This window comes from Sporobolomyces salmoneus, assembly GCF_050403485.1.
Source record: "Sporobolomyces salmoneus JCM6883 DNA, S_salmoneus_JCM6883_v1_ctg51, whole genome shotgun sequence".
Taxonomy (NCBI): domain Eukaryota; kingdom Fungi; phylum Basidiomycota; class Microbotryomycetes; order Sporidiobolales; family Sporidiobolaceae; genus Sporobolomyces; species Sporobolomyces salmoneus.
This window is the reverse complement of record NW_027481112.1, coordinates 13844-29748: the sequence shown is the minus strand read 5'-3', so window position 1 is coordinate 29748 and position 15905 is coordinate 13844. Positions and strand designations below refer to the sequence as shown.

The 15905-nt window shown below is 49.1% G+C and overlaps 4 protein-coding genes across 4 annotated transcripts; 1 reads left to right on the top strand and 3 right to left on the bottom strand.

Moving 5' to 3' along the window:
- Positions 1-136: 136 nt before the first annotated feature.
- Positions 137-8495, top strand: STT4 (1-phosphatidylinositol 4-kinase STT4; the record flags this gene model as incomplete). The annotated part of the gene is made up of 27 exons (XM_076634076.1): positions 137-340; positions 456-587; positions 767-851; positions 930-1489; positions 1586-1981; positions 2077-2718; positions 2794-2940; positions 3025-3666; positions 3752-4018; positions 4097-4397; positions 4464-4565; positions 4638-5004; positions 5068-5286; positions 5368-5517; positions 5585-5715; positions 5791-5951; positions 6013-6216; positions 6285-6462; positions 6537-6646; positions 6722-6889; positions 6959-7084; positions 7152-7439; positions 7499-7745; positions 7813-7845; positions 7910-8250; positions 8337-8352; positions 8476-8495. The coding sequence occupies 27 exons, from the start codon at positions 137-139 to the stop codon at positions 8493-8495; spliced, it is 6237 nt and encodes a 2078-aa protein (XP_076485916.1).
- Positions 8496-9406: 911 nt separating this feature from the next.
- On the bottom strand, positions 9407-10475 carry JCM6883_002417 (uncharacterized protein; the record flags this gene model as incomplete). Its single annotated transcript, XM_076634075.1, has 5 exons — positions 9407-9517; positions 9603-9990; positions 10054-10162; positions 10241-10355; positions 10437-10475. The coding sequence occupies 5 exons, from the start codon at positions 10473-10475 to the stop codon at positions 9407-9409; spliced, it is 762 nt and encodes a 253-aa protein (XP_076485915.1).
- Positions 10476-11608: 1133 nt separating this feature from the next.
- Positions 11609-13512, bottom strand: JCM6883_002416 (uncharacterized protein; the record flags this gene model as incomplete). Its single annotated transcript, XM_076634074.1, has 7 exons — positions 11609-11832; positions 11893-12104; positions 12170-12319; positions 12559-12641; positions 12699-13001; positions 13064-13129; positions 13192-13512. The coding sequence occupies 7 exons, from the start codon at positions 13510-13512 to the stop codon at positions 11609-11611; spliced, it is 1359 nt and encodes a 452-aa protein (XP_076485914.1).
- A 935-nt stretch (positions 13513-14447) lies between these two features.
- JCM6883_002415 (uncharacterized protein) lies at positions 14448-15115 on the bottom strand (the record flags this gene model as incomplete). The annotated part of the gene is made up of 3 exons (XM_076634073.1): positions 14448-14736; positions 14788-15004; positions 15106-15115. The coding sequence occupies 3 exons, from the start codon at positions 15113-15115 to the stop codon at positions 14448-14450; spliced, it is 516 nt and encodes a 171-aa protein (XP_076485913.1).
- Between the last annotated feature and the right edge of the window lie 790 nt (positions 15116-15905).

The window sequence follows — 15905 nt, the reverse complement described above, 5'->3', positions numbered from 1 at the left end:
CGTTTCTCGTAAGTCGAGTCGTCAGGCGAAGTGAGAGAAAGAGAGAGAGAGAGAGAGTAGAGTGACGAACAAGTCGTTTCGCTCCTACCTCTCACCTCTCACTAACCAGACCGACTCGACACAGAGAGTACAGGAGATGGATAGCCTAGATAGCGCGGGATTATACTCCCAAGTCCTAAAATCACTCGCTACGAACCTCTCCTCCTCCTCTTCCTCTTCCAAACAAGAATCTGAAGACCTACAACTCTTGACGACTCCTTTACTCGATCTACCTTCCCCTTCTACAAATGGCAATGGGTATCAGAACGGCTCAACTGATGACGCGGTAGACGAAGGTTTGGTGAGTCTTTGTCTTTCTCGCTCAACTCAAACTCCGGCGACCTTTCTTGTGGGGTTCCGTTCCAGCTAACCCAACTTCCTCTGTGTGCTGTGTGCGGTGTGATGATGAATGCTAGACGAGCGATCAAATAGAAGGTATCATCGCTTTTGCAGAATACGTTACTCAACTCAAAGCGCCTGGTCAGAGGGAAGAAGAAGGAATCGAACGACAGATTCTCGAGTTGATGGGAGGATTGAGAGGGTGGAGAGTTGAGTGGGAGTCTCTCAGGATCTCTTCATCAACAGGTTCAGTCTCTCTGATACTTCTCAGAGCGAGAGGAAGGAAAGGCTGATAAAAAGAAGAGAGAGGAGAGTAGATTTTCCAATTTTCGATAAATTGAGTTTCGCACTCGTTCAAGCGGCCCTTTCACTCGCCTCTACATCACAGACGAAGGAAGGGAAGGAGAGATTGGTCGGGCGTGTTTGGGACTTGAAGGAGGGGTTGTTGAGGGATTTAGATACGATTAGGAACGGTCAGTTTTTCCTCTCACCCATCATTCAGTTCTGATCTCTCTCTGGAACGGGAACTGAAATAAGTTGAGAGTTGACAGGTGAGAGGCTTTTACTGCACGTCGTACCCTCGATTCTTGGACTTGGAAGAGCGATCAAAACGACGACTTTCAAATTCGAATCAACGGATCCGTTTCCCTCTTTCCCTCCATCTTCTTCGCCTTCCGATACTCTCGGTGAGGTGCTACGACGCTATTCACTCGAGAACGAGAACGATGTCGATTCTTCAGAAGAGGACGACTCTCAAGTTCGAGCGATTAAATCCGTCTTGGAATTCTACCGTGATGATGATGATGATGACTCCTTGTTGACGCCTTATCTCGGACTCTCGACTTGTCTCGAATTACTCACGATCTACTGGAGTTCGAGTTCCTTCTCGACTACCTCCGCTTCCTCTTCCTCGGCGACCTCGATCACAGAGTCACTCCGAACCGTCGCGCAAAGAACGGGGGAGAGGAGTTTGGACGTTTGGGAGGAGATCGTTAAGAGGGTTGAAGAAGCGGTTGAGAGGCGAGAGAACAGGGAGGATGGGTTGGATAATGAGGACGAGGAGGAGGTGGATGAAACGAGGGGAGCTGGGAAAGTTCTCGAAGAGTGTCTCGTGAGTTTTTACTCTCTTCTCTGCCCTTTCTCTCTCTCGCGCGCAGGCAGTAGAAGGGTTACTGATGAATCTCGATGTTGACGATGGTGGTATCAGAAACTCGCAACAATCACCTCCACACTCTCCTCGTCGAACCCAAATTCGAAACTCTTTGAAATCCTCGATTCCCTCCTCCTTCCCTCCACCCTTCAAGCCTCGACTTCCCATTCGCTTCAATTAACCGCTCTCACCTCGATTCGACGATTAGCGAGCACGAGAACGAGAACGCTAGACAGTCCTAGTCCGACGAGGGGAAGGTTTGGAGAGTTGATCAGGGGTTTATTGGGGAGTGAGGAATTGGGTAGATGGACTATCTTACGCTCGGCTCAAAGTCAGAGTCAGGGAGGTCCGTATCGACTTGATAATCACGGTCTGGACGGGACACTGGAGGAGAAAGAGGGAGAAGGACCAGGGGAATTGGTCGAGGAAATCGTTGAGACTTGGATTCAACTCGTACGCTCTGCCTTTTCCCTTTCCTTTCTTTCTCCCGCAATCCCTGAAGCGTAGCGTGAACCTCGCTGACTCGCGACGAGGTGAGGAACGAATAGATCCCGAGTGATTCTTCGACCCGGCTTTCGGCGCTTCAAACCCTTTTGAACCACCTCACCCTCTTGACTTCCTCGACTTCTTCATATCCCGTTTCGAGTCCCGCTTCACCGATCGACGATAGGTCATCATCACTGCTTCGACAACAAAGAGAACGAGAACGAGGGAGGGAAATCGAACCGGAGAAAATTGGACAAAGCTTGAATTTGGTTTACGCTATCGGTCTACTCTCTCGCTCACCACTTCCGAGCACGTCGACCTCGAACGGTAATAACGGCTCACTCGTCGTCGTTAAGAAACCGGCAGGAACGGGAACTCAATCGGTGGATGGTGAACCTCTCAAACTCGCTCAATCTTTATTCCAAAGACTCGTCACCTCCTCCTCATCCTCCTCGACTACTACTGCCGTAGACGATCGAATCCTAGTTGCTGCTTTACACGAACTCGGTTTAATCGCTGAAACTATCGTCGTTGAATGCGACGTCGACGTTTCGATTTCGACGAAGAAGGGAGTCAGCAGGAGAGAAACTAGGGAATCTTTCAAGGAGATTGGGAGGACTGTGGGAGCGGTTGGAAGAGGAGCTGTTTTGAGCTCATCAGACGGCGTGAACGTAGGAGAAGGAGAGGGAGCAGTTTTCCGAGCGGTACGTCGCTCTTCCCCCTTTTTCGAAGTGAGTGACGGAGTTCTGAGCTGAGACGGAATGGCTGAGTACGAGCAGGCAGTAAAGACTTTCGATCAACTCGGAACGATCGCCTCGAAGAAGAAGGAGGAATTAGGAAACGAATTCTTGATTGAACTCTTGACGCTTTTCGTTCATCGAGGTACTACGGATCTTGAGAGCGGTCATCGGTTGTCTGCTGAACGGGTCCGTCCATTCAATCTTTCTTTCGTTCTGTTTCTCGTCGAGGGAGAATACTGACAGCAGATTGAACGGATTGATCGAAAACAGAGAATCGGAGCATTGAAAGCTCTCCTCCCGATCCTTGCTTCCTACCTCATTCAATCCGATTTCTCACCCCTCGAAGAACCCGCGAAGAAGAGTTCGACAACGACGACAACGACGACGACAACAACGACGTTAGGAGCCTTGTTCAGAAGTTTCTGGTACATCTCTTTACTATCTTCCCTGTTCAGCTCGAAACAAGATAAAGAGACGAGGAGGAGTTTGGAGGAAATCGCGAAGAGATCTCCGACGCTCGTTTCGGGTTCTGGATCGGGATCGGGATCGGGAAATGGAGGGGATGTTTGGGTCGAAATTGAGGCTCAGATTAATGGATTACTCAAGAACTACTCGTCTTCAGGAGGAGGAGGAACTTCATCAGGAGGAGTTCGTTCGATCGAATCACTCCGAGGTGACCTCGCAACCGAGTTACCCTCCCAAGCTGGATTGATAAGAGGGATTGAAACTCCTAAGGCGGTGTTTTTGAGTACTGTTATGAGATTGGAAGCATTGAGAGCTTCGGCGACGGGAGGAGGAGGAGGAGGGGGAGCGGGAAGGGTTGAAATGGTTTTCGAGTATTTCAAGGTCAAGGATTTAGCTGGAGAGGGAGGGGGAGGAATGGGGGATTGTCTCAAATCAATTGCGGAAAAGGTGAGTCACTATCGCTCTCTCTTCGACTGACTGACGAGAAGCAGAGAAGGAACAAGGGAACTGATGAAAAGACGAGTGAGAACAGGTTCTCTTAACTTACATTTCTCAACTCTCCCATCAAGTTCCTCTTCACTCCGTCCCCGTTCGACAAACTACTTCGACCCTCAAAGCGTTATTGTACGAAACGACGAATCCTCAACCCGAAGTCCGAGCTCTCGCGTACAATTTTTTGAACGAGTTGTTTGGGAATTTCCCGAGTTTGGTTACGGTTGACGGAGGAGAAACTGCGAGAATCATGTTGGAGCTATTGACGGTTGTAAGGAAGAGTTGTTTGAGTGAATTCCTAGACGAGGTCAGCTCTGCTCTCATCCTTTTTTCTTCGTTTTTCGAGCGATTAGCTGATTTTCGAGTGGGAGATTGACGCGAGCAGTACACACCAACTTATACTTTCTCAACTCGACATGTTTCCTTAACTCTTCCAGACGATTACCCTTTACGACAACGAATATTGAGAGAGTTGCATCAATCGGTTCGAACGTGGTTAAAAGCTGGAATGACTCGTTCTCCTGAAGCGATGAAGGGACTCTTGATGCATTACATCGAGGATTCTGAGCCGGTTAACGGTGGAGGGGATCAGGGGATGATGCCGGGGTTGAGGGAGGAAGAGGAAGAAATGGGGAAGAGTGTGGCATTGGATTTGGTCAGAATGCCACCTAGTAATGGAAAGAGTGGTGAGTCGTCTCTCTTATTCGACTGGAATGGGACGATTACTGATGAGTAGGAAGGAGTGAGAATAGCACAATTACCGGCTTGGGGAAGTTGGAACGTTGATAGTTCGGCGAGTTTTGCGAAAACTCTGGCGGCGAAAAGTTACTTTGGTGGTGAAGCTGCTAGATCTGGTTAGTCTCGTATTCTCTTCATCACTTGGCGCTCAAGAAGCTTCGACTGATGAAGACGTTTCGGGTTACTAGGTAACGCTGGTCGAAAAGAAATCTTCTCTCGACTACTCGATCTCTCCTCTCAACTCTCTCACCACAAACTCCATTACAAGCTCTCTGAACTCCGTGATCTCTTCTTCTCCGCCGGTGGATTACTCGTCAAATCCTCCTCAATTCAAGAGCCTCAATCCTCCTTCTCCGATTCAGAGTTGTTGCACTTCGTTGTTTCGTTACCAGTGAGGATTTACACGGAAGCTTCGATTCAAATCGCGAGGGATGTTTGGACTTGGATCGTCGATTCGAAAAGGGACGAATTCGAATGTAGGTTAATAGCGGAAGTCGTCGAGAGTTGGAATGGATCGATTGAGAGAGGTCAAGGATTATTTTCGAGGGCTCTCGAGTGAGTCCCCCTTCTCCTCTTCTCTCGAGTCGAGTGAACTGATCAAAGAGTGAGTGTGAACAGTAATGACTCACCATTGAATCAAGAAACTCAATTTACCCCGACTGACAAAAATCAATTAACGAAAGAATACCTCTTGGCTTCTCGATTGTTCGCTCCAATGTTAGGGATCCTCGAGTTCCTTTCGAGTCGGTTTCAAGCGTTCCGATACAGGAGTAAAGAGTTGGCGTTAGCTTGTATGAGACTCGTTTCGAGATCGCTCGATAATCTCGAGAGTTGGACGTAAGTTCTCCTTTCTCCCTCTCTCCTCTCTCTAGACTGAGGGCGCTCGAGCTGATTCGAAGTTGAGTGTGTGTGAGATAGACATCACCCATTGTCGAGGGAATTGAGGTTCAGGTTCCTCGCGTTCGGATTCTGCGTTTTACAAGGAAGCGAAATGGAATCGATTGCCGAATTCAATTTCCGAACGAAACTGTTCAATGCCGCGTTCGATTGGTTCGAAGTACCTCCTGCGTTAGTCCGATTCCCTCTCTCTCAGTACCGTGTGAAAACGATGACTGAAAGGGGAATTGGTGAACAGATGGAGTTTTGGAACGAATCGAATTCAGATGAAAGCGGATTTACAGGCTGTCGAGGAATTGACGTTGATTATCGAGAGTGATTTCGTTACTCTCAACGAAACGGTCACTAGCTCGGCAACATCCGTCACAGGTCAGTCTCTTCCCGCACGTTTTAGAGCGTTTTCTTCGTAGCTCGAAATTTGACGACGACGAATTGCTCGAACAGATCGAGCGAACTTCAATCGAGTCAAGGAGGAACACTCGCTGAAGAAGGAATTATTGATCACGTTGATGCACGACGAAGCGGATCGACTCAAACTCTGGTTGAATCCAACTCAGGATTCGAAACGAGGACCGATTCTCTCTTCCTCTTCTCCTTCTCCCGATGTGAGTCACCAACCCTCGCATCTCAGATGGAGGTGTTGTAGCTCACGAATCGTTCATGTAGCGTCTCGTCAAACTCGCTCGATTCGCTTGGAAGAGATGGTCAAAAGTCGTCGTTCACCTTCCCGCTCGTTTCAAGTTCCCGTTACTCTCGAACGAAGTAACCGAATTGGTTCGAGCCGATCCTTTGACCGTTCAAGATTCTCCTCATGCGTTGGCGTTTTTCATCGACGATGAAATTCCAAGCGAATCTCGATCGAAACTACGAGTTCGTTCCCTCCTCTCTCTCTCCCTCTTCTGGAGGAATGCGAGCTGATGAGGAGTGAGATTGTACAGCATCTTCTCTACTGGGCTCCAGTAACGGTCCCAGAAGCGCTAAGGTTCCTGTTCCCGAAATATGGAGGAGATTCGATCTTACTTCAATACGCACTTCGAGTGTTGGAACATCATCCGGTTGGGATCACGTTCTTTTATATTCCGCAAGTCGTACAAGCTCTCAGGAACGATTCTCTAGGTGAGTCTCACCTCGTATTCGAGCTGCAGAGAAGAGGGATGAAGAGGAGCTGATGAAAGGGATGAGTGAAAAAGGTTATGCGGAGAGGTTCATCTTTGAGACTTCGAAGATTTCGCAGTTGTTCTGTCATCAGATTATTTGGAACATGAAAGCGAACGCTTATCGAGGGGATGACGCTGAAGAGGTGCGATCACAGAGATCACTTTCATCGGACTCGCAATAATCTCGAGCTGATGTAATTTCTTGACCGTATCTAAAGGAGGACCCGATGAAACCTATCTTGGATCGAGTGGTGGATATGATTGTCGATTCGTTATCGGGAGAAGCTCAAGATTTCTATAATCGAGAATTCTCATTCTTTGATGAAGTTACTTCGATCTCGGCGAAACTTAAACCGTTCATCAAGGCTAGTAAAGCTGAGAAAAAGGTGGGTTCTCCCTTCCTATCAATCACGATTTTACGGTAGAGACTGATGGCCGTGAGAGAGAATGAACAGAAAAAGATCGATGAAGAAATGGCGAAAATCAAAGTCGATGTCGGAGTTTATTTACCGAGTAATCCGGATGGAGTCGTCGTCGATATCAATCGAAAGTCTGGACGTCCTCTACAGAGTCACGCGAAGGTGAGTTGTTTGGGTTTTGGAGAGACGCTCGCTTGCTGACTCTCCGGTCAAACAACTCCTCTCACAGGCTCCTTTCATGGCGACATTCAAAGTTCGACGACAACGAGAACGACAAAACAATTCCGACCTCGTCGCTCAAGACGAACTGATCGAAATCGAGGAAGAAGCTGAAGGATCGAGTTCGAACAAGAAGGAAGACTACGATACTTGGCAATCGGCGATCTTCAAAGTAGGAGACGATTGTAGACAAGATGTCCTCGCGCTACAGATCATCGCGATGCATAAGAATATTTTCAATTCCCTCGGATTGGATCTACTCGTGACTCCTTATCGAGTTACCGCGACTGGTCCTGGCGTGAGTTCTTACTTGTCTTCCTGCGTTCGGGTTGAGTCACTGATGGCGTGAGTGAACAGTGCGGAGTGATTGATGTCGTTCCGAACGCGACTTCTCGAGATGAAATGGGTCGAGCGAAAATCAATGATCTCCTCAGTTTCTTCACGCTCAAGTATGGACCCGTCGAATCGATCGAATTCCAGAAGGCGAGGACGAACTTTATTCAATCGATGGCCGCCTACTCGCTCCTTTGCTACATTATTCAAATCAAGGATCGTCACAACGGGAATATCATGATTGATGGACGAGGTTGTATCACTCATATCGGTACGCTCTTCACTTTATTTCACTATGTGCGGTCCTCGAGTATTGACTCGAGGGCCGTTTTTTTTAGATTTCGGTTTCCTATTTGACATTGGTCCTGGAGGTGTGTTTTTCGTTCTCTCTCTCTCTGTTTTTTCTGAACGCTAACACACGCTATCGTTTTCCAGGGATAAAATTCGAACCGAACTCGTTCAAACTGAGCAAGGAAATGGTCGTGATGATGGGTGAACCCGGTTACCGAACTTTCGTCGACTTGGTTGTGAAAGCGTTTTTAGCTTGTCGACCCTACGCAAACGAAATCGTTCATACGACTTCTCAGATGCTCGCGGCCGAGTTCCCGTCCTTCAAGGGAGAACCAACTATGGACAGGCTCAGAGAGCGATTTAGGCTCGATCTTTCGGAAAAGGATGCGGCAGTTTACATGATGGGAATCATTTCAGACGCAAGAGAAAACAAGATGTCACTAGTCTACGATCAGTTTGTACTTGAGCATCTCATCCCTATCGTCGTTTCGTCGAATTCGGACCTGACGAACTTTTCTTTTCATGCATTCTCTTTTTCTCCTTCTTCCGCCTTCCTTTCGATCTCGAACAGCAATACGCAACAAATGGTGAGTTATCTCTCGCTTGCTCTCCTCAAATCAATGCTCGACAGGCACAAGGAAGGGGAACAACCGATTTCCTCTTTTCTTTCCCGTTCCGACGCTGACTCTCCGTCTCTTCTCGGCGGGCAGGAATTCCATATACTCGTTGATGACAGTGCGCAGTCTCGTATCCTTCTCTTGTTGTGTCGTCTATCCAATCTCCTCCGTATCCCCGAAACTTGCCTCGCAAAGAAGTATCATCGGCTCTTCGCGACACCGGGTTCGACGAGAGCGAGAGGAACGCATCTTTCCGACAGCATGCTACTTACTGTGATGCGAGGTCGGAGCTATCTCTCTCTTACACTGCTCCGTAAACTCGAGTATTGAGCTCCAAATCTCATTCTTTCTCGAACAAATCCGAACGGATTTCGGAAGGGAAGTTACAGGAACACAGGCGATTGCAACACGCTCTTTCTTTTCTATCTACCACGCATACTGGTTACTCCTCCATTTCTTTCCCAACAAACTTTTCTTTCCGTCATCTCGATCGAAGAAATGTTCTCGCGACCACTTTCCAGCCGCAGAGCAGGTGATCACGAGCGAGGGGCGTTTCAACTAGGCGAGAGCTTGTCAGGACTTGGAGACGCGAAAGAGATCAAAGCGATGAAGAACTGACATGGTGAAAAATGAAGCTCTGAAGTTCCTCACGCCTGTTCGCGGGAACGGCGATCGTTGTCGCAAACGTATGTCCTTCGTTCAATCGGAATCCGAACGGTTCCAAATCGAGCTAATTTCCTAGTAGTCAGCTCAAAGGCCCCCGCCGTCGAGAGAGAAAAGAACCGAGCTCACCGCCTGATCGTGCTCGATTACGAGGGTTCGACCTCTAGCGACGATGATGACCTAAGGAGTCGACTGAGATTAACTTTATGTCCTCATCGAGGTTCTTGTGAGAGAACGAACGGCATTGGGTTCCGAGTTACGCATTCTCCAGAAAAACTTGCTCCTATCGTCAAGGTGACTCGTGAAATCTTTCGGAAGCAGACCTTTCTGTGTACGGAGTCGAAGGTTGACCGTGAGTGACCTAATTCGCTGCTAGTGCACGGACGAGGAGACTGACCAATGGCTTTCCGACCTCAATGTCTTCGGTAAAAGCGAAAAGCTCTTCTCCGCTGAATCCTTTTTTCTTGAGAAGCTGAAGTGAGAGACAGACAGCGTCACCCGAGCTGGATCAGCCAAAGATCGTGCCGTCAAGGAGAGAAACCCCCAAAGAGGCTCACTTTAACAACTTGGTCATACGGTTTCATTCCGCGGAAAGGACCGATTTGATGCGGTGCTTGTGCCGAGAGGATCGGTTCGAGAGCAGTTGGGCAGCTAGGCCAGAGGCTCTTCATCACGGTGAAGGTGTCCAAGGCTTTCTTGTGAGTCGCGTCGTCGAGTGAGCGTTGTAACTGGAGGTTCGCGATGATGGTGTTGACTTTGTCGGAACGGGAGAGGAAGACGGAGAATGTGACGGTTGCGAAAAGTTTCACTCCCGTGCGACCACAGAAGGGTTGCACCGTGACTAGACCTCGATCGGATCCAATCTTGAGGATGTTGAGCATTTCCGAGCTCTTCTTCGAATTGTTGAAAAACAAGAGATTATCCCAACTCTTGTGATTCTTGAGACTAGCGAAGGCATCGAGTTATCAGTGAGGGAGGAGGAATCGACAGTCAAAACGCCGCACGTACCAGAAGGAATAATCAGCTCGGTCGCTTCGAACCAGCGAAACCTCACGGTCTTTGATTGAAGATTCGAGATGTTCGAATTGCGTAGCAAGAAGGCCTCCAAACTCATACGCTAGAGGATGTCGCAGGTTAGCTCACGTCACTCGAAGTTGGAGGGAGATGAATCTCGAAAGAGACGCAAACTACTCACTGCCAAAACCTCTATCGGTCGTGTCAGGTTGAACATTGCGACGTGAAACAGCGTTCGGGAAGAATGAACCCCATGGTCCTTTGTTCTGCTGTACAGCGTTACGCCTTACTACTTTCTGCGAAAATCCATCGCTCGATTCAAAGTTAGTTCTTTCGACCCTCGAGAACCGTTACAGATTGAGGGACGGGATACTTACCGTGTTCGCAGAGGTCGAGTAGTGGCGGATCGGAGGCATCTTTCACGTCTGTAAGGAAAGCGAATCCAAGTCAGTTTCAACTCGTGATTGAACCCTCTAGGAAGGGAAATCGAGACACTCGCTCTCATAGAGTACATCTATAGACCGATAAGAAGAATTAGGGCTCACTAAATGTCTCGAAAGGCTGAGAAGAAGCGAGAAATATGAAGGAATTCGCTAGATCAATTGAGCGTTGAAGCTTCTTTGCGAGCGAAATGAAGGTTGTTGTTGGTCGTCGAGAGGTCTTCGAGAAACTGTAGTGCGTCGGAACCTTGAGAAACGACGAATTCGAGGTCGAGAGAAAGAAAGAGAGAAGAGAGAAGCGTGAAAGTTGTCCGAATTTGAAAGCGGCGGCGAGCCGATCTCGCAGCGACTCCGAGAACGCTTTCTTCCTTTTACCTGTTTACGCTGTGCTTGTGAACGCGAGTACGAGAGCGATTACGTCGCTCGAGTCGCTCGAGTCGATACGAGCGATTGAAAGGAATCGTTCGCTTCGAAAGTGAATCGTCTCGAGAAACTCTCGGCTCGAGCCTTTCTGATGCAAGGGAACTACGGGGATAAAGGAGTACATACAACAAGAAGGTACTAGCGAGCGTAAGGGATACCTATTGCGAGAGAGAGCGCGAGAGAGAGAGAGAGAGAGAGGGGGAAGAGGGAGAGAGAAAGGGAGAAACGAAATCGCAGTTAGTTCGAGTTTCGAGGTGTTTGAAGGTTGAGAAAGAGCTTACCGTTCGTCTTTTCTTGCAGCTGACCATAGTAGTCCTCACGGTGTACTCCTTGATCTACACTCCGACGGTAGAGATGGACGGGGAGAGATCGAGCGAGGGAGAAAGGGTGATGTCGGAGAGATAGAAGAGAGATCGCTCTCCCGAAGCCGGTGTTGCCTTCTCGCGGTCACAGGATATACTCAGCTCATACCTGTGTAGAGATCTGCGACTCTCGCTGTGTTCGATATTCGGATGTTGGAAGTTCTTCTCTTGCAATGTTGGCTCTCTAGCGATCTTTCTCAACGTTCGTCGTTATCTACGTAGCTTCAGCTTGACAGAGAGGAGTGTACGAAATTGCGATTGCGATGGGGAAATTGAACTGACAGAGAAAAAAGGGAAACGCCGAAACCACGATACAGAAAGTTCTCATTCATCTTCGTCTTCCTCCATTTCTTCCTCGCTGTCGTCATCTTCGTCATCTTCATCCTCTTCTTCGCTATCGTTATCGTAATCGCTTTCGTCCTCAATATCGCTCGAGGAGTCTAAATCGTCTGAGGTTCCTCGGAGACTCTTGATGAACGGAACGATGGCGTCTGGTCCAGTCCAGAGAGAACGGTCCTTGAGGTCCTTGAGTCGTTGATCAATCTCGGCTAGTGAACTCGACGAGGCGTCAACAGACAGCTGCGAACGGCAAGAGAAACACTACTCACGAGTAGTTCGAGTGAAACCTTCACAAATTTGATCAACCCACTCTCTCATCACGCCTTTGATCGTATCTTCAACAGTAGCATCACCTCTCTCTTCACGTTTCGCTTCGAGTCGTTCAGCAGTCTTGAAGCACCTGAAAGTAGCTTTGCATCGATTAAGAGCGAGCATCGAAATCATGACCTCTGATTCTTTGTAAGGAAGATCGTCGGATTTACTGGAGCAGGTAGATCCGTTAGTAAAGAGTAGTATCGAGAAATCGAGAGAGGAACTAAGACTCACCGGTCAAACCCCATTTCCCAGACAAGGGGCGTGTCGATAACCGAAACTCCCAAAATCTCGTCTCGACCTTGCCTCTCGACAAAGCATTTCCACGCGTGTGAAGGGGTCCAAGGCGCAGGAATTGGTTCGAGACCGTCTCGCAAGCGTCCTCTGTTGCGACGATCAGTACTACCACGATGAGTCGTCGCGATTCGCGCGATTCGGTTTTTGAAGATCTCAAGGCGTTTTTTTTGACGAGCTAGGAGATTCGTTGAAGTCACGGTATTTCTTGTAGTGTCGGAACATCGCGATAAGTAGGGAACGGTTGTCGGGAGAGAGAGTACCAAAGAGTCTTGCCGAATACAAAGATTAGTCAGGGAGAGTCGGTGAAGGAGAATGAATGTACTCACTCGTTCAAAGCACGAGAGGTAGGCACTACGAGTTGATTCGGATGATCGTAGGGAAGATGCGGGTAGACTCGATCGAAAGAGACCTGGAATCGAACAGGATTCAGTGAATGAGCGGTTCAGCAATAAGCGAGTCAACTTACAGAGTCGTAATCGCTCAGACCGCCAATACGAAGAAGTTGACAAGTGTAGTAGCAGTACGCTTTCCCATCTAACGACCTGAGCACGTTCGCTTGTTCAGCCAGGGAGAGAATCTTGCCGAAACGACTTCCAGCAGCTTGGCCTTCTGAGAGAGCGATTAGATGAAACGACATCAATTTCTCCTTCGTAACATCGTTTGAAACGAATTTGGAAGAGGCTGAGTCAGGCGGAAGTTGATTTTCGCGCTTGACCTTGAGGGCGGTCATAGTTTTCAAACGTCGAAGATCTCCGAGTACTCCTTCGACCTGTGAGGGAAGATGGCTTGTCAACGTCAAGTACAAGTAGAGACATAATGTACTGAACTTACCCTCGCCTCGCCAGTATCCCGACCCGTTCCTTCAACGATACCCTTCAGACGAAGAACCGAACGCCGCTAAGGAAAGAAGATTTATGAATAGTGTTCGGGAGTGGAGACAGTTGCCGAGTGGGACGTACATGAGAGGCATACAGAGCGGTGCAGACACGACACATGAATTTCCAATAACCGAATTTCTTGCCATCGCTCGAGTTCACATGAGTCAAGTCCCTCATTCCGTGAGCACAACAGCGTCCGGGCTGAGGGTGTCGAACTCTGCACTCAGGTTCACAGGGCTTGTCCCACATTTCCCCCTTCGGTCCCAAGCAGTATCCGGCGGAAGGGGAGAGAGCGAGATCGGGCCAAGCGATTCTGAATGCATCGAGAGCCGCCGTCGCTTCGTCGTTGAGTCGATTGCGATTTGTTTCGGCGCAGAAATTTGTACCTCGAGGAGCTGGCATCGTCGGAGCGGATTCGAGAGATGAGAGTGGTTGATGGAAGAGATGAAAGAAATGAAGTCGCTTGAGTCGCTTTCGCGGCGTCGAGCGACCGCGACCGGTTGATAAGATTCTCCTGTAGTTCTTGTTGTTCTCGGTGTGTCGTATTCGAGTGCGGTGAGTTGATGAGGTGAAAGAGAGAGATCAAGTTCGATGACGGCGCGGAATTCGTCTCTTTCTCTCCTTCCACCACTTCGATCATGTTCACCCCTCGCTTGAGATTGAGCCCCGACCATACAACGCCCAAGGAGGGAGTCCCGCCGACTTGAATTCGTTCCCTCGACAGTTTCTCTCTGCCGCTCTCGCTTTGTTCCTTGGGAAAGTATCTATCGCTTCTACACGTGGAACTAGTAGGTGATGCTGGCCGAATGAGCAATTTGTATGACAGATTCCAAAAAACGACGAACGGTAAGCTAGTTTTCGTGCTTTTATCTCTTCTGGAACGCTCAGAAATTGACGTTTTCGATTTTGTCCTCTTTCCATGTTCTCCTTCGCAGGCATCCCCTATACTCGGTAAAGCAGACGTCCTCGATGCTCCTGTGCCTCTCTCTTATACCCTAGGTGCGCTCCTTTCTCGCCTTCGACTCTACTCGAGGAACTGCTTCGCTCATCGTCGTTCTCTTTCTCTCTCTCTTCTTTTCCCTAGTTACCCTCGTTCTCTCTACCTATCAGTTTCGTTGTCGCTCACATGTCGTCTGTATCCCGCCGTTTTCTCGCTGTAATTCTCTTTCAAGTTCGAAACCCGAATTGAGACTCGTCTCCTAGTCTCCTAGTTGACGATTTTCATTCTGAGAGCTTCCTCTATGAACTTACGCTCTTCGTCTCTCGGCCTGCTCCCACTACCACACACAACACTCTCGAAGACACTCTCATCGCTTCTATCGACTCCAATCGTCGATTCATTCGAGACACCTCAAGATCGCATGCTGAACTCTCCAACCCCCTCTCGCGCTGCACCTATCCTCCGACACCTCCATCCAAAACGCCAAAATCAAACGATCTGCGTACATCCTCGGTCCCTTCTGCTTGAGTTTATCAACGTCGACGAGTTTTCCGTCGAGGGAAATCGAGAGAGCGTGATTGAAATCGACGACGTCGTTGACCGTTCGACTACCGTAGTACTCTTTCATTCTTGCGCAACCAGGTCCTGGAACGACTCGATCAGAGAGGACGAGAGTCGTGGTGAAACTGTCGAATCGCGAAAAGAAGACGAAGTCAAGTCAGCTTGCGACGACCTACGAAATGACTTCGAGCTTGAGTCGACTCAACTCGAGAGTAACAGCCCTCAACTCGGTCCAATCGTAATCTGTGACACTCTTCGCTTGTCTCCATCGACCAAAGGAACCGTTGCGAGTGACCCAGAGCATTTGTTTGATCATCGCTTCGTTTGCGTCGATTAGGTTCTTGTGACATCCGAGCTGATCAAGTTCAGCTCGAGTATAGGTAGGTCCAGGCGCTGTAGATCGACACGCCTGAGAGTCAGTCGGACGACAAGGAACGAAACGAGGTGAGTGAGACACAAGAAGTTGAGGAGGGTGGTTCAAGTTTGGAACGAACGGGACAGCATTCGGATTAAGCGTGGACATCCCGCAGGAGACGAGGTACTGCTGTCGCAGCGTGATGTCGAGAGAGTGGGAGAAGAAGAAGAGATCAGAGACAGGCTTGAGATTTTGAGAGACCAATGCTCTCGGAACCCCGAAAGCTTTCCGCGGACTCGCAAGATCTCCGTCAGTCGCAGAAGACATGACTCGACAAGCCTTGCAGAGAGCTGACGAGTCATATTCGAGCTTGAACGCTGCGAGTCCGGCGAAATCGTTGCGAGTCGAATCGAGCTCACGACCAAGACTTTGTCTTTTCCGCTTGACAACCCCTCTGTCACGGCTTCGAGCGAGACGAGAACCATTCCTGGAGCGAATGATTGCTCTCGCAACGTTGGGTCGATACGCTTGCGATGCAGAAGCAACTTGAACGAATCTTTCGTTCGAAACTTTCGTTTGCGAAGCGGAAAGCTCGAGTCGTTCCAACTGTCAACAATGAAGGAATGTTCGCCTTCGCTCAAACTTCGAGGTTCTGTCCCGAAGGATATCAGTACAGCGAGCGAGAGATGTTCCGAAGTTGCGAAAGTCTCAGACTCGGATCGCTCGCGACTGTGAGTGACTTCTTCTTCTTTTCCCCTTTCTTTCCCCACCTCCTCACGACTTTTTACTTCCCTCTCTTCTCGCGTTTTACTACTCTCGACTATACCTATCTATACACCCCAGCGACTCCTCTCGCCTCACGCCCGCTGGTCCGGAAACGAGCCCGGCCGAATAAACTCGCCCCCTCCCTAGCTTCTTCCGTCTTTACGCTCGACTAGA